Here is a 21,263-nt window from a genome sequence, read left to right on the forward strand (position 1 = left end):
TCCCAGCTTTGATGCACCTGTACTGACCTCGCCTTCTGGATGATAGCGGGGTGAACAGGCAGTGGCTCAGGTGGTTGTTGTCCTTGGTGATCTTTTTGGCCTTCCTGTGACATCGGGTGGTGTAAGTGTCCTGGAGGGCAGGTAGTTTGCCCCCGGTGATGCGTTGTGCAGACCTCACTACCCTCTGGAAAGCCTTACGGTTGTGGGCGGAGCAGTTGCCATACCAGGCGGTGATACAGCCCGACAGGATGCTCTCGATTGTGCATCTGTAAAAGTTTGTGAGTGTTTTCGGTGACAGGACAGGTTTGTGAGTGTTTTCGGTGACAGGCGCTGTTGCGCCTTCTTCACTACACTGTCTATGTGGGTTGACCATTTCAGTTTGTCCGTGATGTGTATGCCGAGGAACTTAAACAACTTCCCACCTTCTCCACTACTGTCCCGTCGATGTGGATGGGGGGTGCTCCCTCTGCTGTTTCCTGAAGTTTCCAGTGTGATTGCAATTGCATCGTCTGTGGACCTATTGGGGCGGTAAGCAAATTGGAGTGGGTCTAGGGTGTCAGGTAGGGTGGAGGTAGGGTGGATTTGTGGGTTCGATTACAGGCTCAAAATGGCCAGAAACAAATAACCTCTCTGGGAAAGACAACATCCGGTGAAATTGCAGAGCGCCAAATTCAAATGACAGAAATAGTAATAATAAACATTCATAATGATACAAGTGTTATACATCGGCTTAAAGATTTACTTCTTGTTAATCCAGCCGCTGTGTCAGATTTCAAAAAGGCTTTACGGCGAAAGCATACCATGCGATTATCTTTGGACAGTGCCCCGCTTACAAAAGCATACAAACATTTTCCAGCCAAGTAGAGGAGTCAGAAAGTCAGAAATATCGATAAAATGAATCACTTACCTTTGATAATCTTCATCTGGTTGCCCTCACAAGACTCCCTGTTACACAATAAATGTTTGTTTTGTTCGATAAAGTCCCTCTTTATATCCAAAAAACTCAGTTTTGTTGGTGCGTTTTGTTCAGTAATCCACTGGCTCAAAGGCGGTCACAACAGGCAGACGAATACATCCTAATAGTACCGGTAAAGTTCGTCGAAAGATGTCAAACAATGTTTATAATTAATCCTCAGGTTGTCTATTGTCTAAATAATCAATAATATTTCAACCAGACAATATCATTTTCAATAGAAAGGAAAAACAACGAACGGCGCGCCCACAGTCACGCGCCCAATCCAGCTCTGCCTACTTCCCCTGTCCACTGACCAAAAGGTCTTTTTACTCATCGTTTTTCAAAATAAAAGCCTGAAAGCATGTCTAAAGACTGTTGACATCTAGTGGAAGCCATAGGAACTGCAATCTGGGTCCTAACCCATTACATTCTGTATAGGCATTGAATTGAAAAACAGCCACATCAAAATATTTCCACTTCCTGGATGGATTTGTCTCAGGTTTTCGCCTGCCATATCAGTTCTGTTATACTCACAGACATTATTTTAACCGTTTTGGAAACGTTAGAGTGTTTTCTATCCAATACTACCAATTATATGCATATCTTAGCTTCTGGGCCTGAGTAACAGGCAGTTTACATTGGGCACCTCCTTCATCCAAGCTTCCCAATGCTGCCCCCTGTCCCTAACAAGATAACTTTCTTCTGAAAGTCGTCAGTCTATTCTTGTTTGAGGAAATTATGTCTATTCCATGCAAAAAATTGCCAAGAAACTGAAGATCTGGTACAACGCTGTGAACCTCTCCCTTCACAGAACAGCGCAAACTGGCTCTAATCAGAATAGAAAGAGGAGTGGGAGGCCTCGGTACACAACTGAGCAAGAGGACAAGTACATTAGAGTGTCTAGTTTGAGAAACAGATGCCTCACAAGTCCTCAACTGGCAGCTTCATTAAATAGTACCTGTAAAACACCAGTCTCAACATCAACAGTGAAGAGGCGACTCCGGGATGCTGGCCTTCTAGGCAGAGTTCCTCTGTCCAGTGTCTGTGTTATTTTGCCCATCTTAATCTTATATTTTTATTGGCCAGTCTGAGATATGGCTTTTCACTTTAATGTTGAGCTATTTTTTACATTCAGCATCACTATGTCAGGGGAAATATAGTATTCTTTCTAACAAAAATATCTACATATATCTCAAGATGTTGTGTATCCCTGGAAATAATCAGAATTCATGTAAACATAACAGTTTTGAAAACATAGCTTGTCCAAAAAAAGAGGTCTCAGGGTATGGGGTAATAGAGAATGGGTAAGTTGAGCCGCCAGTTGTCTTGAACGGGGATGTTGTGCCAATTCATAGGCAAGTTCTCTACATTTGAGTCTACTAAGCTCATGAAAATGTCTGCCGGATTCTTGATATGTTTAATAAGATCAGACTCCATGTCATGACTCTATCAGACTCTATCAAAGCCTCTCTTTCTCACAGGAACATGTTTGTTTTCTTGTTTGTTAATGTACTGAGCTATTTATTGGCTTAACTTGCCCCTGGCCAAATCACACAATTACCCCAAAGCAACCATTTTGACTGTATTAGCTCGCACAGCTACAGGGATGCACTTTTATGCTAGGTTCAGGTCCTCATATTGTAGCTTATAGAGACCCCAACTAATGTATGAAACAGTCTTTAAATTATCTACTTTGGTTTGGATACAAGCACCATGAAACCTACAACACAATACATTTATTTGACTTTGTGAAAATCTGTTTTTTGGAACTAACAACACTTTTTCCATGTGGTTTCTTCCTTCACAGACTCCATGAAATGATGACCTCTTCCTAAATATCACTTATTTTCTTTCTCCTATCTCCCTTGTTCTCACTCTTTTAGATCAGGCAACAGTTGGCCCAAGCAAAGATTTTGTATTTGAGCAATGCCCTGGCCATGTTACTTGGTACAAACTGGGGTCCTACTGTGTTAAGCACTTCAACCAGAGGTTGGACTATACGTCAGCTGAGGTAAATTCAGACTTCTTTCAGGTTTTATCCCACATACCCATGATGTCTCAGTTAAAGGTAGACATACAGTAGCGTACCTCACCACTGGGCACAGACGTCAGTTCAACATCTAGTTTTGATTTAACATTTGACTGAGTTGTCAAATAACATCACCGACAACGATGAGATAGCCTATAGGGACGAGGTCAGAGACCTGGCAGGGTGGTGCCAGGACAACAACCTCTCCCTCAACGTGAGCAAGACAAAGGAGACGATCGTGGACTACAGGAAAAGGAGGACCGAACACGCCCCCATTCACATCGACAGGGCTGTAGTGGAGCAGCTGGAGAGTTTCAAGTTCCTTGGTGTCCACATCACCAACAAACTATCATGTTCTAAACACACCAAGACAGTCTTGAAGAGGGCACGACAACACCTTTTCCCCCTCAGGAGACTGAAAAGATTTAGCATGGGTCCCCAGATCCTCAAAAAAATCTACAGCTGCACCATCGAGAGCATCCTGACCGGTTGCATCAACGCCTGGTACTGCAACTGCTCGACATTCGACCGTAATGCGCTGCAGAGGGTATGCGTAAAGCCCAGTACATCACTGGGACCAAGCTTCCTGCCATCCAGGACCTATATACTAAGCGGTGTCAGAGGAAAGCCCAAAAAATTGTCAAAGACTCCAGTCACCCAAGTCATAGACTGTTCTCTCTGCTACCGCACGGCAAGCGGTACCGGAGCGCCAAGTCTAGGTCCAAAAGGCTCCTTAACAGCTTCTACCCCTAAGCCATAAGACTGCTGAACAATTAATCAAATGGCCACCCGAACGATTTGTTTTTACACTGCTGCTACTCGTTGTTATTATCTATGCATAGCCAATTTACCCCTACCTACGTGTACAAATGACCTCAACTAACCTGAACCCCCGCACATTGACTCGGTACCGGTACCCCCTGTATATAGCCTCTATATTGTTATTTTATTGTGTTACTTTTTATTGTATTTTTTAATTGAGTTTATTTAGTAAATATTTTCATAACTCTATTTCTTGAACTGCATTGTTGGCTTAGTAAGCAAGCATTTCACGCTAAGGTCTACCTACACCTGTTGTATTCGGCGCATGTGACAAATCAATTTTGATTTGATTTGATATGTGCTGGTTGGGACAACATGCCACGAATAGATGATACTTTAGTTAACATCCACTATAAGATTAAAGGATGCTGCATCAGAGTGAGGGGCTGAAGCAGCCTTGACAGGTTAGAGATGGACAATAGGTTGAACCCATAGATTTAGAATGGATCCCATACCTTCCCATTCATTGCCCTGTTGGAGTAGTGCACCCAAACAGAGACTGGCATGGCACAGCCTAGTATTATAAGGGTGCACGTCTTTCAAAATTGCTCGGTTGGTAGATCAGGGCGCTTGTAATGCCAGGGTAGTGGGTTTGATTCCTGGGACCACCATTACTTAAAATGTATTCACGCATGACTGGGAAATGCTTTGGATAAAAATGTCTGCTAAATGGCACATTATATTATATTATTATTACGTCAAGGTGAAATGAATAAATGTTGAATCTAAATAACATAATGTGTAGAGAATGAGTCTTACATTCCTTGATAAAATATATTTATCGTTCCAAAACCTGCTCATGACAATAGTTCAGGCACAAACCGCAGCTGAAACACAAATTGCTCAAAAACGAATGGTACGTAAGTGGTTTCTGACTGTGCAATTGAAATCAAGGTGAGAGTGAGGTTGGCTCTAAAATGCAGGTGCTGGGGAATGCAGTGCAATCAGGTTTAGGCAACTGCCTTATCTAGCCTTATCTCCTAAAATGTGGGTCTGAACCACTTTTGAAGGCTAAAACGCAGCTAAACTAAAGACACTATAACAGCTGCTTGTGTTCACTATTCAAATTGATCATCATGATAAAATCCAGAAGAGTTGTCATGGCCCCCCAACTGCTTCTGTCCTCATGCTTGGTCTCTGTCTGTCTGTTCTCCCATAGCCTCACCAGTACCTCTGCACTGTCAGATACCTTTTGCCTTATAGCTTAGTCTCAGACATCACAACCACACCAAAACTCTACAAAATGTTAGAGAAAGCCCATGGTTCAAAGACAAAGCCTTTGTCAGTTCAAGATTTCCATCACAGTCAAGATTTTACAAAAAGGACTGTGTTTAAAAAGGCTAAACACAGTGTACTTGAGACTTCTGTACATCGATTTCTTGCTCTTTGTGAATCTATTTTCATAATGAATGATGTTGATATTGCTTCAGTTATTTTAATTTGAGACATCATGCATTGCTACAAATATCTTCATTCATCAATAATCTTTGCCCGACTTTTTTGGACCTGGCCTTATACCAATATTTAGGAATCCGATGGGGACAAATACCAATACACCCTAATGTCTATTGGTGTAATGTGTGGGAGGAGTAGCTGACCAGGAGGGTGAAGTTAATGATTACAGTATATTATGAAATGTTCAGATAGAAATGCGTTGTGTAGAACAGATTATTATTAATATTTTTGTTATTTTTATTTAACTAGGCAAGTCAGTTTTAAGAACAAATTCTTATGTACAATGATGGCCTACCCCAGCCAAACTCGTACGATGCTGGGCCAATTGTGCACCGCCCTATGGGACTCCCAACCACGGCCGGATGTGATGCAGCCACAAACGTGTCCATTTGATATCTAAGATTAAAACAGAGTTGAGTTTGCATATTAATGAATAGTTTCACAGACCAAATCAATCTGTAATATTGTGCATTTATCCCTGTTCTTTTCAAACCCCACACACATCTGTTGTGAACTACTCAGGTCAAGGCCTAGGGTTACCAGGTGCCATAGGCCTATGCAGAGCATAAAGATAAAAACCCAAACCCGGTCCAATGATGCCATGAGTGAGTAAATATCCCAACTCAACTCTGTCTTAATGGGATAGTTCACTCAAATCACAAAATGTAATATTGGTTTCCTTACCCTGTAAGCAGTCTAAGACTGCAATCCATGCTTTTGTTGACCTGCCCATTGTCTCCAAATGCTAACGTTGTGTAAATAAAGTTTGATTTGAAAATGACATTCAAAATAGCAATGCAAAACACTTTGCTTATTTGTCAAATCCTTCAGAATCTATGTGTTCTATTTGGCCTGGTTAAATGAAGGTTACATAAAAAATACATTAAATGTTGACATGAACCCAGTTAAAGCCAGTGAACATGTCTTCTATTCAACAATCTAACGTCAAATAAATATACCAACATAAAATTATAATTGACACATCTCTTCTCTCTAGCGGGCCAATATTGTGTTGGAATGCACAACTCCACTTCATGATAAGCCTAACTTCAAATATGCTCAATAGGCTACTACATTTTAAGATGATAAAATATGATGAACTTTCTTCGTTGTTATGACATTTTGTCATATCTTCTGAAATGCTTTTAAATGGTTAATTGTACTCATAAGGTACTGAATTAAAAACAAACCAAAACAACAGACCTTATAAGGATAGAGACAAACAAGGAAGCATGCAGAGGTGAAGAGGAGATAGAGGAGGGGTATGAGACAGATACACTATAAAAGCAGAGAGCGGTGAGTGAAAGAATTAGAAAGTCAAAAGAATAGAAAAGAAAGAGTTCACACTTTGGTAAGACAATTGTTTTACTTCTTGTATCCATTTTTTGCATCAATCTTTTATTTTTCTCCTTTAGCTAACTTATGCTCTTTTACCTGTGTTAATCAATACAAACAAACAGATAGAGAGACAGACAGACAGAAGACAAGATGAAGGTCCTACTCGTTCTGGCGATGATGTTCCTCGGGGCCTCTGCCCACCCCTGCCCCCATACCTTTGCAGGTGAGCATCAATGCTATCATGATCATGTCAAACCCAGAGTGGCTACTGTATACTTTGAGTTTGGAAGTGGTGTTGTTTTCAGTTTTAATTGTCTTTAGGGGTAAAATAACCAAATTATGAAAGAGGTTGGTTAAACATTTCCAGTTAAGATAGTCTGTTTATAAGGAATTGACTTAAGTCACAGAGTAACATATTTCTAATGTAAACTACTCAGAAGTGGTAGGGGGTATGTTGAGTCATTTTTTACATTCAGCATCACTACATCATAGTATTCTTTCTAACAAATATATCTACATATATCTCAAGATGTTGTGTATCCCTGGAAATAATCAGAATTCATGTAAACATAACAGTTTTGAAAACATAGCTTGTCCAAAAAAAGAGGTCTCAGGGTATGGGGTAATAGAGAATGGGTAAGTTGAGCCGCCAGCTGTCTTGAACGGGGATGTTGTGCCAATTCATAGGCAAGTTCTCTACATTTGAGTCTACTAAACCCATGAAAATGTCTGCCGGATTCTTGATATGTTTAATAAGATCAGACTCCATGTCATGACTCTATCAGACTCTATCAAAGCCTCTCTTTCTCACAGGAACATGTTTGTTTTCTTGTTTGTCAATGTTCCTCTTCAGTGTCACTCTGTCAATTTTTCCTCCCTAACTGCTGCTTGAATGGACTTTTTCCCTTCTCTCACTTCCTTGGCTGCTCTTTCAAGAACCTCAAGGGAGGCTAGACCCCTGCTTGTTTTGCATTTGTATACACGGGGCATGATCGTGCATTTTTATTGCTACAGAGCAGACACTACCTTGAGTTCATATGCATGACAAATGGAAAAAATACTATGCATATTATGTATAAAACTGACTAAATGTAATTAGCATTTGTATGGGGTGTGTTGAGCTATTGGCTTAACTTGTCCCTGGCCAAATGACACAATTTACCCCAAAGCAACCATTTTGACTGTATTAGCTCATGCAGCTACAGGGATGCACTTTCATGCTAGGTTTAGGACCTCATATTGTTGCTTATAGAGACCCCAACTGATATATGAAAGAGTCTTAAAACAACCTATTTTGTTTTAGATACAAGCACCATGAAATCTATAACACAATACATTTATTTGACTTTGTGGAATTCCGTTTTTTGGAACTAGCAACACTTTCTCCATGTTTCTTCCTTCATGAAATGATGACCACTTCCTAAATGTTTGGTCACATTCATTTAATTAATGTCGTGTATGGTTTCCTAGAAACAAGGGGTTGCTCAACTAACCCGTTGGCACAACGTACCCCACTCTCCCCTACAGCCTTACCTCTGTTTTACTTGCTATATTATTAGCTCTGTCTGTTTGTATCACTTGTTTTCTCTCTCCTATCTCTCTTGTTCTCCCTCTTTTAGATAATTCAACAGTTAAACTACTAGAGAATTATGTCATTGAGCAATGCACTGGTCATGCTGCTTGGTACAAACTGGGGTCCTACTGTATTAAGCACTTCAACCAGATGTTGGACTATACGTCAGCTGAGGTAAATTCAGACTTCTCTCAGGTTTTATCCCACGTATCCATGATGTCTCAGTTAAAGGTAGACATACAGTAGTGTACCTCACCACTGGGCACAGATGTCACATCTAGTTTTGATGGATTGAGTTGTCAAGTATCGTGAATTCAAAGTGAAATAAACAACAATTTGAACCATGTCATTGGATTTAGGTTAAACTTTGGGTGAAAAAAAATCCTAAATTCCTGTACTGTACGCTAATGACTTTTTCCTAATCCAACCAGTTTTCCACATTGATTCAATGTCATCAGAAGGAAAAACATAGATTTTTTGATTGAAACGACATGGTAACAACTTTGATTTGATTTAACAAGTTTGTGCCCACTGGGTCTATATCTGCTGTGTGATTTTACCTCCATAAGTAACTCTCAAAGCATCATCAATATTAATCCAACTCTAAATATGTTTTCTCTGTTTCCTTAATGTCTACATCACACAGAATCACTGCAAATCTGTGAAGACTGGTGCTCATCTGGTATCAACCCACAATGCTGAGGAAAACAATGCCCTGGATGAATTCACTCAGTGGAGCAGCCGACCAAACCCTCGCATCTGGCTCGGTGGTTATGCACTAACTGACCCTTCACAGGTGTTAATAATCATAAGAACTAGTGGTGGGCACCAAAATCCATGATATCGATATTGCTTGATGTATCAATATGAGCAAGGCATATCGTGATATTGGTTTATCCCTTCCTGTTAACATACACTTTTATGTAAAAGGGAATACATGATTGTGCCTCTCACAGACCTTCTCACAGGCTCTCAACTGAGCATACATAATTGCCTGCTATTGGGCCATCGACAATGGATGGAAACTGGTTGGGTGGGTTTAGGCTTCTAGAACATTCACACCTGGTCCAATGGGCAATCAGCAAGCCGTTGTCTAGACTTCATAGAACCGTGGAAGTCAACAGAAAAGTGAACATTCATGTGGTTGCAAGGTTGTCATGAAGCCAGTACATACACTGAGTGTATAAACATTAGGAACACCTTCCTAATATTGGTTTTGAAAGCATTCCACAGGGATGCTGGCAAGGGAAATGTTGACTCCAATGCTTCCCACAGTTGTGTCAAGTTGGCTGGATGTCCTTTGGGTGGTGGACCATTCTTGATACACACGGGAAACTGTTGAGCATGAAAAACCAAGCAGTGTTACTTTTATTCACACACTCAAACCGGTGCGCCTGCCACCTACTACCATACCTCGTTCAAAGGCACCTAAATATTTTGTCTTGTCCATTCACCCTCTGAATGGCACATATACACAATCCATGACTCAATTGTCTCAAGGCTTAAAAATCCTTCTTTAGCCTGTCTCCCTTCCTTCATCTATACAAATGTAAGTATATTTAACAAGTGACATCGATAAGGGATCATAGCTTTAACCTGGATTCACCTGGTCAGTCTATGTCATGGGAAGAGCAGGTGTTCCTAATGTTGTTTACACTCATTGTATATCAATATTGTTTGGGGAAAAAATGCAACTGTATTGACATCAACTTTTTGATATCGGTGCCCATCACTAATATGAACTGACTAAAATGAATCTCAAAACAAGTAGTGTTCACTGTTCAAATTGGCCATCATTAGCAAAAGCAGGTGGGCAACACCAGTTATACCCCCTTGCTTGCCCCTATGTTTTGGTCAGTTATATGTCCTGCTCTCTCTCTCTCACAGGCTAGCAACTTCCTCTGGGCCGATGGGTCTAATATGGATTTCTTTGCCTGGATTCAGGAACCCAAGCAACCATCCGGTGATGGACGTTGCATGGAGATGAACTGGCTCGGTAAGCAAGGGATAACTGGCTGTGGTTGGAATTGTGCTGGTGAAACCTTTACATTTCTACTGCTTGAGTACTGGCACTTCTTCTAGAATATTCTGGGACCTTTTTTTTTATTCCAAAAGGTGTTGTGGGGGTGGGAGGCAAGAAAATGTTTCATTTTATTTTTGTTTCTGACATATCATGACATATTCTAAGAATACTATACATTTCTTTCATTTAACGTCTCCATCTCTATTCATCTTCTCAGAAACCGGCAAATGGAATGATAAACCATGTAGCCAGAAGAACTTCTTTGTGTGTGCCTTTAAACCTGACGGAGGCTGCCCAAGAGTGGAAGATACCGATAGATTGGAGCCTGAGGTGTCTCAGTTGAATCCGATGACAGATGAGTAGTATATACCTGTCAGATATGCTTTGCCTTATATAGCTTTAGTCTCAGACATCACAACGACACCAGGACCCTGTAAAACGTTAGAGAAAACCCATGGCTCAAAGACAAAGCTTTTGTTGGATTAAAGATTTCCACATCACAGTCAGTTTCAATCCACCCAAAGTATGAATTTCTGATACTGGTTGTATTTGAATATTCTAAACACATTGCATTTGAGAATACTATATTTTGTCAGAAAACAATGTAACCCAATCTATTTTCTGGATGAATGGTGTTGATATTGCTTCAGTTGTTTGGAAGATGAGACATTACGCATTGCTTGGTTAGCAAATAAAAATGAATATTTTCATCCATCTTATCCATGACCTCCCTCTCTTTTCTAAACTGGCGATTCAACAAGTGTCTCCACAATTCCCTCTTGTGATTCCTCATGCAGCTGTAGGCCTATACATTTACCACAACTATTCACTTACTATGTAGACAGACAGTAAGTAATGCACTTCAAATGAGATGAACCCAATTCAATTCCCTAAATGGATATGTGCTGGTTGGGACAACATGCCACGAATAGATGATACTTTAGTTAACATCCACTATAAGATTAAAGGATGCTGCATCAGAGTGAGGGGCTGAAGCAGCCTTGACAGGTTAGAGATGGACAATAGGTTGAACCCATAGATTTAGAATGAAATCCCATACCTTCCCATTCATTGCCCTGTTGGAGTAGTGCACCCAAACAGAGAGCATGAGTGATTGGACTTCAATACATTTTCACGCAAGGCCACTTATTTTAAAAACAAGTAGACGCTATTGTAGCGTCGTTAGCTTAGCTCTGCTTTAGAAAGATTATACTCAAATCAGTCACATCGTTGGTTTAGAGCGCAGCTGTGCATTAGGTTAAACGTGATTGCTCTGTCCAAACAAGAATGAGTTCAGCTGAATTGCTGCAAAACTGTTAACAAGTCAAGTGTCTGTCCAATCAGCAACCTCTGATAAATAATGGGAAGGGGGCCGGTGCGGTTTTAGACACATGAACCAATGTGGCGTGCTTCTTTACATATGGCCAAAATATGTTTATCTTGTTATTAGAATTGCAGACTTCGCCCTCATTACAGGTAAACTGTCAAATTGTACAAATGCTGTGATTCCTTATAAACACGAGGGTTTCTCATGTGGAATTGCAAGGATTAATGTAGCCTAAATAAAGATGAGATTGTAGTTACATGAAAACATTTGTATTATTTGCCTTCCAGGTTTCTATTTTATGGAGCTCGATTGGTGAAATTAGGCTACAGAAATGATTGTAAATGAAGATGTTTCCATAATTGAATGATTTCTAATGAATAGCCTTGTTTTACATGGAAATGCTAAAGAAATATTGGACTTCCACTGTAGCCTAGGCTAACCTAGTCTTGTTTTCGATGGTGAGAGTTAATATATTACCCTGTTCAATTTAGAGTTGATCATTTAGGACATCTGTCTACAAAATTGCCCTGCATGGCACAGCCTAGTATTATAAGGGTGTACGACTTTCAAAATTGCTCAGTTGGTAGAGCAGGGTGCTTGTAACACCAGGGTAGTGGGTTTGATTCCTGGGACCACCCACATGTAAAATGTATTCACGCATGACTGTAAGACGCTTTGGATAAAAGTGTCTGCTAAATGGCACATTATATTATTATTATTATTATGTCAATGTGAAATAAATTGTAGTAAGATAATGTGTAGAGAATGAGTTTTACATTCCTTGATAAATGATGGTTTATTTGTCCTAAAACATGTTCATGAGGTTAGTTCAGCCACAAACCGCAGCTGAAACACAACTTGCTCTTCCACTAATGGTACAAGAGTAATTTTTGACTGTGCAATTGAAATCAAGGTGAGAGTGAGGTTGGCTCTAAAATGCAGGTGCTGGGGAATGCAGTGCAATCAGGTTTAGGCAACTGCCTTATCTAGCCTTATCTCCTAAAATGTGGGTCTGAACCACTTTTGAAGGCTAAAACGCAGCTAAACTAAAGACACTATAACAGCTGCTTGTGTTCACTATTCAAATTGATCATCATGATAAAATCCAGAAGAGTTGTCATGGCCCCCCAACTGCTTCTGTCCTCATGCTTGGTCTCTGTCTGTCTGTTCTCCCATAGCCTCACCAGTACCTCTGCACTGTCAGATACCTTTCGCCTTATAGCTTAGTCTCAGACATCACAACCACACCAAAACTCTACAAAATGTTAGAGAAAGCCCATGGTTCAAAGACAAAGCCTTTGTCAGTTCAAGATTTCCATCACAGTCAAGATTTTACAAAAAGGACTGTGATTAAAAAGGCTAAACACAGTGTACTTGAGACTTCTGTACATCGATTTCTTGCTCTTTGTGAATCTATTTTCATAATGAATGATGTTGATATTGCTTCAGTTATTTTAATTTGAGACATCATGCATTGCTACAAATATCTTCATTCATCAATAATCTTTGCCCGACTTTTTTGGACCTGGCCTTATACCAATATTTAGGAATCCGATGGGGACAAATACCAATACACCCTAATGTCTATTGGTGTAATGTGTGGGAGGAGTAGCCGACCAGGAGGATGAAGATAATGATTACAGTATATTATGAAGGGGCTGAAATCGGAGGACATAACGTTTCAGAATGTTCAGATAGAAGTGCAACATGTAGAACAGATATGATTGACACGCACGACTCAGCCCGTACTCTACACAGACTGGTGAGGCATAACCAATCAGAGCTGCAGTAGGCCTATATGCAAATAGACCATTGCCATATATGGATTTGTGCCATTTACTTTGATCTGGACTGTGTTTACAGCTGTGGTCGTGAGTAGATGTGCTTGTTTAGAGATCACAGTGAGAGCTGCATGTAGCCACATGTGCACATTTTGTTCATATCCTTTGCCAGTTAGTGAGTTATTAGCCAAGTTATAGATCATTTGTAGTCAGCAATATGGGAGGGATTGCTTCCTACAAGAGCTCAAAACGTTTACATTTCTTTTCATCTTTGAAAAGCAAGTCAAGTAAAGAGCATTTTTATGTCTTAAAGGGGCAGTGTTGTATTTTGAGACAGGCTTGAATAAGTTAAGTAGCCAATAGGCAGAGTGTAGCATAATTTGTCTGACTCTCTGTAATAATGCATTCTATTTTGTAAAGTGGTTTCTTGCATCAAACAACAACACAATTTTCAGTCACCTCCTTGTCTGAAGGACAAGTGGTTAAACAGGTTAATGTCAACAACTGGGGTACTGATCTCCCTCCATCTGATGGTTTCACCACTATTATGGTTGTTGTGGACAGATTGTCTAAATCCTGTTGTTTTATCCCTCTCTGTGGTCTCCCTACCACTCTCCAGGTCGCTGAGGTACTGTTCCAGCAGGTCTTCCGGAACTATGGCCTTCCGGAGGACATCGTCTCTGACCGTGGTGCCCAATTCACATCACGGGTATGGAAAGCCTTCATGGAGAAGCTGGGGGTCACGGTCAGCCTCACTTCCGGGTACCGGCCTCAGTCTGACGGGCAGGTGGAGAGGATGAACCAGGAGCTGGGGAGGTTCCTGAAGAGTCACTGCTAGGAGAGGCAGGGGGAGCGGGCACGATTCCTTCGGAGTACGCCCAGAATTCATTGCGTCACTCCTCCACCGGGCTGACTCCCTTCCAGTGTGTTCTGGGTTATCAGCCAGCCATGGCTAAATAGACCCCGAGCCAGACCGAAGCTCCTGCGGTTGACGAGTGGTTCAGGCACGCAGAAAATGTTTGGAACGATGCCCAAGTGAGGCTCCAGCGCATCGTCCGCCGCCAGAAGGAGCAGGTGGATCGCCACCGTAGTGAGGCTCCCGTGTTCCATCCTGGTGATCGCGTCTGGCTCTCCACCAGGAACCTCCCACTCCGCCTGTCCTGTATGAAGCTGAGCCCCCGGTTTATGGGGCCGTTCAAGGTCCTCCAGAGGGTCAACAAGGTGACATATAGATTACAGCTCCCCACCAACTACCGGATCTTACCCTTTTTTCATGTTTCCCTCCTCAGGCCGGTGGTTCCTGGACCCCTGGCTGATGCCATCCCCACGACACCCCTCCGGAGGCCTCCCCTGGACATCGAGGGAAGCCCCGCCTATGCCGTCAGATCCCTCTTGGATGTTGTGGGGGTCGGCTTTGTGGGGGTCGTCAATCTTCAGCTGGAGCTGGGCGTCAATGGGGGGGGTATCGTCACGTCTACTCCCGCTTTGGCGCTTGATGTCGCCGGTTTACTAACCACCGGTCCTGGTAACCGATCATTATGCACACCTGTGCCCCATCATTAGTCTCACCTGGACTTCATCACTACCCTGATTACTTACCCTTTATCTAGCCCACTGTAGCATTACTCATCCGGCAGTATTGGTTTTGGTTACATTCAGTACGCTTCTCCTGTTTTGTATATTATTCATGTTTATTATTATTAAACTCACCTTCTGCACTTGTTTCCTGACTCCCTGCGTATACATTACAGTTATGATCAAATAGCTACAGTAACCTACTTGGCTGTAACTTAAAGCAGATACAGCCTCAGTGTTCACAGTAAACGTGCACTGGAAGTTACTGAATATTCAATTTTGTGCTCAGCAGAGCTGAAATTTGCTCAGTGCCGGAAAAAATTTGAGGGAACATTGGTGGCCACGCATGACGCCAACTCCATCAAGTTTGCTGACAACACAACAATGGTAGGCCTGGTCACCAACGGCAATGAGACAGCCTACAGGAAGAAGGTCAGAGAACTGGCAGTGTAGTTCCAGGACACCAGAGGTTTGGAGAGGGTCAAGAGCTGAAAGTTCCTCGGTATCCACATCACTGAGGACTTAACATGGTCCTCTCACACCAGAACAGTCGTGAAGAAGGCACGGCAATGCCTCTTTTCCCTCAGGAGGTTGAAACAATTTGGCATGGCCTCTCAGATCCTCAATAACTTTTACAGCTGCACCTAACTGGTTGTATCACTGTATGGTATGGCAACTGCACCGCCCGCCGCCGGAAGGCCTTTGGCAGAGAGTGGTATGGACGGCCCAGCGCATCACAGGGGGCAAGCTCCCTGCCATCCAGACATACTTGCCAGGCGGTGTCTGAGAAAGGCCCATCTCCAGCCACCCGAGACATGGACTGTTCTCCATGCTCCTGTCCGGCAGGCGGTACCGGTGCATCAAGGCTCAGACCAACAGACTCCTAAACAGCTTCTATCCCCTGGCCATAAGACTGTTAAATGGCTAACAACTACTGCTCTCCCTCTCCCACATACTATACTATATAATTCCCTCTTGTGATTCCTCATGCAGCTGTAGGCCTATACATTTACCACAACTATTCACTTACTATGTAGACAGACAGTAAGTAATGCACTTCAAATGAGATGAACCCAATTCAATTCCCTAAATGGATATGTGCTGGTTGGGACAACATGCCACGAATAGATGATACTTTAGTTAACATCCACTATAAGATTAAAGGATGCTGCATCAGAGTGAGGGGCTGAAGCAGCCTTGACAGGTTAGAGATGGACAATAGGTTGAACCCATAGATTTAGAATGAAATCCCATACCTTCCCATTCATTGCCCTGTTGGAGTAGTGCACCCAAACAGAGAGCATGAGTGATTGGACTTCAATACATTTTCACGCAAGGCCACTTATTTTAAAAACAAGTAGACGCTATTGTAGCGTCGTTAGCTTAGCTCTGCTTTAGAAAGATTATACTCAAATCAGTCACATCGTTGGTTTAGAGCGCAGCTGTGCATTAGGTTAAACGTGATTGCTCTGTCCAAACAAGAATGAGTTCAGCTGAATTGCTGCAAAACTGTTAACAAGTCAAGTGTCTGTCCAATCAGCAACCTCTGATAAATAATGGGAAGGGGGCCGGTGCGGTTTTAGACACATGAACCAATGTGGCGTGCTTCTTTACATATGGCCAAAATATGTTTATCTTGTTATTAGAATTGCAGACTTCGCCCTCATTACAGGTAAACTGTCAAATTGTACAAATGCTGTGATTCCTTATAAACACGAGGGTTTCTCATGTGGAATTGCAAGGATTAATGTAGCCTAAATAAAGATGAGATTGTAGTTACATGAAAACATTTGTATTATTTGCCTTCCAGGTTTCTATTTTATGGAGCTCGATTGGTGAAATTAGGCTACAGAAATGATTGTAAATGAAGATGTTTCCATAATTGAATGATTTCTAATGAATAGCCTTGTTTTACATGGAAATGCTAAAGAAATATTGGACTTCCACTGTAGCCTAGGCTAACCTAGTCTTGTTTTCGATGGTGAGAGTTAATATATTACCCTGTTCAATTTAGAGTTGATCATTTAGGACATCTGTCTACAAAATTGCCCTGCATGGCACAGCCTAGTATTATAAGGGTGTACGACTTTCAAAATTGCTCAGTTGGTAGAGCAGGGTGCTTGTAACACCAGGGTAGTGGGTTTGATTCCTGGGACCACCCACATGTAAAATGTATTCACGCATGACTGTAAGACGCTTTGGATAAAAGTGTCTGCTAAATGGCACATTATATTATTATTATTATTATGTCAATGTGAAATAAATTGTAGTAAGATAATGTGTAGAGAATGAGTTTTACATTCCTTGATAAATGATGGTTTATTTGTCCTAAAACATGTTCATGAGGTTAGTTCAGCCACAAACCGCAGCTGAAACACAACTTGCTCTTCCACTAATGGTACAAGAGTAATTTTTGACTGTGCAATTGAAATCAAGGTGAGAGTGAGGTTGGCTCTAAAATGCAGGTGCTGGGGAATGCAGTGCAATCAGGTTTAGGCAACTGCCTTATCTAGCCTTATCTCCTAAAATGTGGGTCTGAACCACTTTTGAAGGCTAAAACGCAGCTAAACTAAAGACACTATAACAGCTGCTTGTGTTCACTATTCAAATTGATCATCATGATAAAATCCAGAAGAGTTGTCATGGCCCCCCAACTGCTTCTGTCCTCATGCTTGGTCTCTGTCTGTCTGTTCTCCCATAGCCTCACCAGTACCTCTGCACTGTCAGATACCTTTCGCCTTATAGCTTAGTCTCAGACATCACAACCACACCAAAACTCTACAAAATGTTAGAGAAAGCCCATGGTTCAAAGACAAAGCCTTTGTCAGTTCAAGATTTCCATCACAGTCAAGATTTTACAAAAAGGACTGTGATTAAAAAGGCTAAACACAGTGTACTTGAGACTTCTGTACATCGATTTCTTGCTCTTTGTGAATCTATTTTCATAATGAATGATGTTGATATTGCTTCAGTTATTTTAATTTGAGACATCATGCATTGCTACAAATATCTTCATTCATCAATAATCTTTGCCCGACTTTTTTGGACCTGGCCTTATACCAATATTTAGGAATCCGATGGGGACAAATACCAATACACCCTAATGTCTATTGGTGTAATGTGTGGGAGGAGTAGCCGACCAGGAGGATGAAGATAATGATTACAGTATATTATGAAGGGGCTGAAATCGGAGGACATAACGTTTCAGAATGTTCAGATAGAAGTGCAACATGTAGAACAGATATGATTGACACGCACGACTCAGCCCGTACTCTACACAGACTGGTGAGGCATAACCAATCAGAGCTGCAGTAGGCCTATATGCAAATAGACCATTGCCATATATGGATTTGTGCCATTTACTTTGATCTGGACTGTGTTTACAGCTGTGGTCGTGAGTAGATGTGCTTGTTTAGAGATCACAGTGAGAGCTGCATGTAGCCACATGTGCACATTTTGTTCATATCCTTTGCCAGTTAGTGAGTTATTAGCCAAGTTATAGATCATTTGTAGTCAGCAATATGGGAGGGATTGCTTCCTACAAGAGCTCAAAACGTTTACATTTCTTTTCATCTTTGAAAAGCAAGTCAAGTAAAGAGCATTTTTATGTCTTAAAGGGGCAGTGTTGTATTTTGAGACAGGCTTGAATAAGTTAAGTAGCCAATAGGCAGAGTGTAGCATAATTTGTCTGACTCTCTGTAATAATGCATTCTATTTTGTAAAGTGGTTTCTTGCATCAAACAACAACACAATTTTCAGTCACCTCCTTGTCTGAAGGACAAGTGGTTAAACAGGTTAATGTCAACAACTGGGGTACTGATCTCCCTCCATCTGATGGTTTCACCACTATTATGGTTGTTGTGGACAGATTGTCTAAATCCTGTTGTTTTATCCCTCTCTGTGGTCTCCCTACCACTCTCCAGGTCGCTGAGGTACTGTTCCAGCAGGTCTTCCGGAACTATGGCCTTCCGGAGGACATCGTCTCTGACCGTGGTGCCCAATTCACATCACGGGTATGGAAAGCCTTCATGGAGAAGCTGGGGGTCACGGTCAGCCTCACTTCCGGGTACCGGCCTCAGTCTGACGGGCAGGTGGAGAGGATGAACCAGGAGCTGGGGAGGTTCCTGAAGAGTCACTGCTAGGAGAGGCAGGGGGAGCGGGCACGATTCCTTCGGAGTACGCCCAGAATTCATTGCGTCACTCCTCCACCGGGCTGACTCCCTTCCAGTGTGTTCTGGGTTATCAGCCAGCCATGGCTAAATAGACCCCGAGCCAGACCGAAGCTCCTGCGGTTGACGAGTGGTTCAGGCACGCAGAAAATGTTTGGAACGATGCCCAAGTGAGGCTCCAGCGCATCGTCCGCCGCCAGAAGGAGCAGGTGGATCGCCACCGTAGTGAGGCTCCCGTGTTCCATCCTGGTGATCGCGTCTGGCTCTCCACCAGGAACCTCCCACTCCGCCTGTCCTGTATGAAGCTGAGCCCCCGGTTTATGGGGCCGTTCAAGGTCCTCCAGAGGGTCAACAAGGTGACATATAGATTACAGCTCCCCACCAACTACCGGATCTTACCCTTTTTTCATGTTTCCCTCCTCAGGCCGGTGGTTCCTGGACCCCTGGCTGATGCCATCCCCACGACACCCCTCCGGAGGCCTCCCCTGGACATCGAGGGAAGCCCCGCCTATGCCGTCAGATCCCTCTTGGATGTTGTGGGGGTCGGCTTTGTGGGGGTCGTCAATCTTCAGCTGGAGCTGGGCGTCAATGGGGGGGGTATCGTCACGTCTACTCCCGCTTTGGCGCTTGATGTCGCCGGTTTACTAACCACCGGTCCTGGTAACCGATCATTATGCACACCTGTGCCCCATCATTAGTCTCACCTGGACTTCATCACTACCCTGATTACTTACCCTTTATCTAGCCCACTGTAGCATTACTCATCCGGCAGTATTGGTTTTGGTTACATTCAGTACGCTTCTCCTGTTTTGTATATTATTCATGTTTATTATTATTAAACTCACCTTCTGCACTTGTTTCCTGACTCCCTGCGAATACATTACAGTTATGATCAAATAGCTACAGTAACCTACTTGGCTGTAACTTAAAGCAGATACAGCCTCAGTGTTCACAGTAAACGTGCACTGGAAGTTACTGAATATTCAATTTTGTGCTCAGCAGAGCTGAAATTTGCTCAGTGCCGGAAAAAATTTGAGGGAACATTGGTGGCCACGCATGACGCCAACTCCATCAAGTTTGCTGACAACACAACAATGGTAGGCCTGGTCACCAACGGCAATGAGACAGCCTACAGGAAGAAGGTCAGAGAACTGGCAGTGTAGTTCCAGGACACCAGAGGTTTGGAGAGGGTCAAGAGCTGAAAGTTCCTCGGTATCCACATCACTGAGGACTTAACATGGTCCTCTCACACCAGAACAGTCGTGAAGAAGGCACGGCAATGCCTCTTTTCCCTCAGGAGGTTGAAACAATTTGGCATGGCCTCTCAGATCCTCAATAACTTTTACAGCTGCACCTAACTGGTTGTATCACTGTATGGTATGGCAACTGCACCGCCCGCCGCCGGAAGGCCTTTGGCAGAGAGTGGTATGGACGGCCCAGCGCATCACAGGGGGCAAGCTCCCTGCCATCCAGACATACTTGCCAGGCGGTGTCTGAGAAAGGCCCATCTCCAGCCACCCGAGACATGGACTGTTCTCCATGCTCCTGTCCGGCAGGCGGTACCGGTGCATCAAGGCTCAGACCAACAGACTCCTAAACAGCTTCTATCCCCTGGCCATAAGACTGTTAAATGGCTAACAACTACTGCTCTCCCTCTCCCACATACTATACATACTGATTCTATGCCCATCCACATATCTCTACCCTCTCTTACCAACACTGCTGCTGAAATGATTATTGTTCCTTCTTTAAAAGGAAATAGCAGATTGAGGATTACATCAAGTAGTTCCAGAAAATAAATGTGAGGAGCTCTCCATTAAAACAACATAACTTCCTGATGAGCCAGGTCACATGACAGAGGTCAAGGTAACATTAACTGGGCATATCTAAAACAACCAGCAGGGGGAGACAAACACACCCAAATGGTAAATGAATACTCACGTAACAGAACGACTATTGATTCGATGCATTACTCCATTACGCTGCTGTCCACTGATTATTGATTGCCATTACCATTAGAATGTATCTATTTATCCTGCTACTGGTCACTATTACTCCTGTTTGCATGTATATATTACCATCAGTATATTACCATAAGTATTTACACTGAGTATACCAAACAGGAACAATTTCCTAATATTGAGTTGCACTCAATGCCCCCCCCCCCCATTTGCCCCCAGAACAGCCTCAATTTGTCAAGGCATCGACTCTACAAG

General features: G+C 42.6%; 1 protein-coding gene across 1 annotated transcript; it reads left to right on the forward strand.

Moving 5' to 3' along the window:
• Positions 1-6,548: 6,548 nt before the first annotated feature.
• Positions 6,549-10,914, forward strand: LOC145877528 (C-type lectin lectoxin-Thr1-like). Its single transcript, XM_082973235.1, has 6 exons — positions 6,549-6,612; positions 6,722-6,822; positions 8,219-8,346; positions 8,819-8,968; positions 10,060-10,168; positions 10,413-10,914. Exons 2-6 carry the CDS (start codon positions 6,750-6,752, stop codon positions 10,556-10,558), a joined length of 606 nt encoding a protein of 201 aa, XP_082829361.1. The 5' UTR covers positions 6,549-6,612; positions 6,722-6,749; the 3' UTR covers positions 10,559-10,914.
• The last annotated feature ends 10,349 nt before the right edge of the window (positions 10,915-21,263 follow it).

Source organism: Salmo salar, chromosome 03 (genome assembly GCF_965601325.2).
Source record: "Salmo salar chromosome 03, fSalSal1, whole genome shotgun sequence".
NCBI classification, from domain to species: domain Eukaryota; kingdom Metazoa; phylum Chordata; class Actinopteri; order Salmoniformes; family Salmonidae; genus Salmo; species Salmo salar.

Excerpts from the sequence above, each read along its gene's own strand:
- LOC145877528 (XM_082973235.1), top strand. The coding sequence starts at position 6,750 with ATGAAGGTCCTACTCGTTCTGGCGATGATGTTCCTCGGGGCCTCTGCC. Across the intron at positions 8,347-8,818 it reads TGGACTATACGTCAGCTGAG|AATCACTGCAAATCTGTGAA; the intron begins GTAAATTCAGAC and ends TACATCACACAG. Across the intron at positions 8,969-10,059 it reads CACTAACTGACCCTTCACAG|GCTAGCAACTTCCTCTGGGC; the intron begins GTGTTAATAATC and ends TCTCTCTCACAG.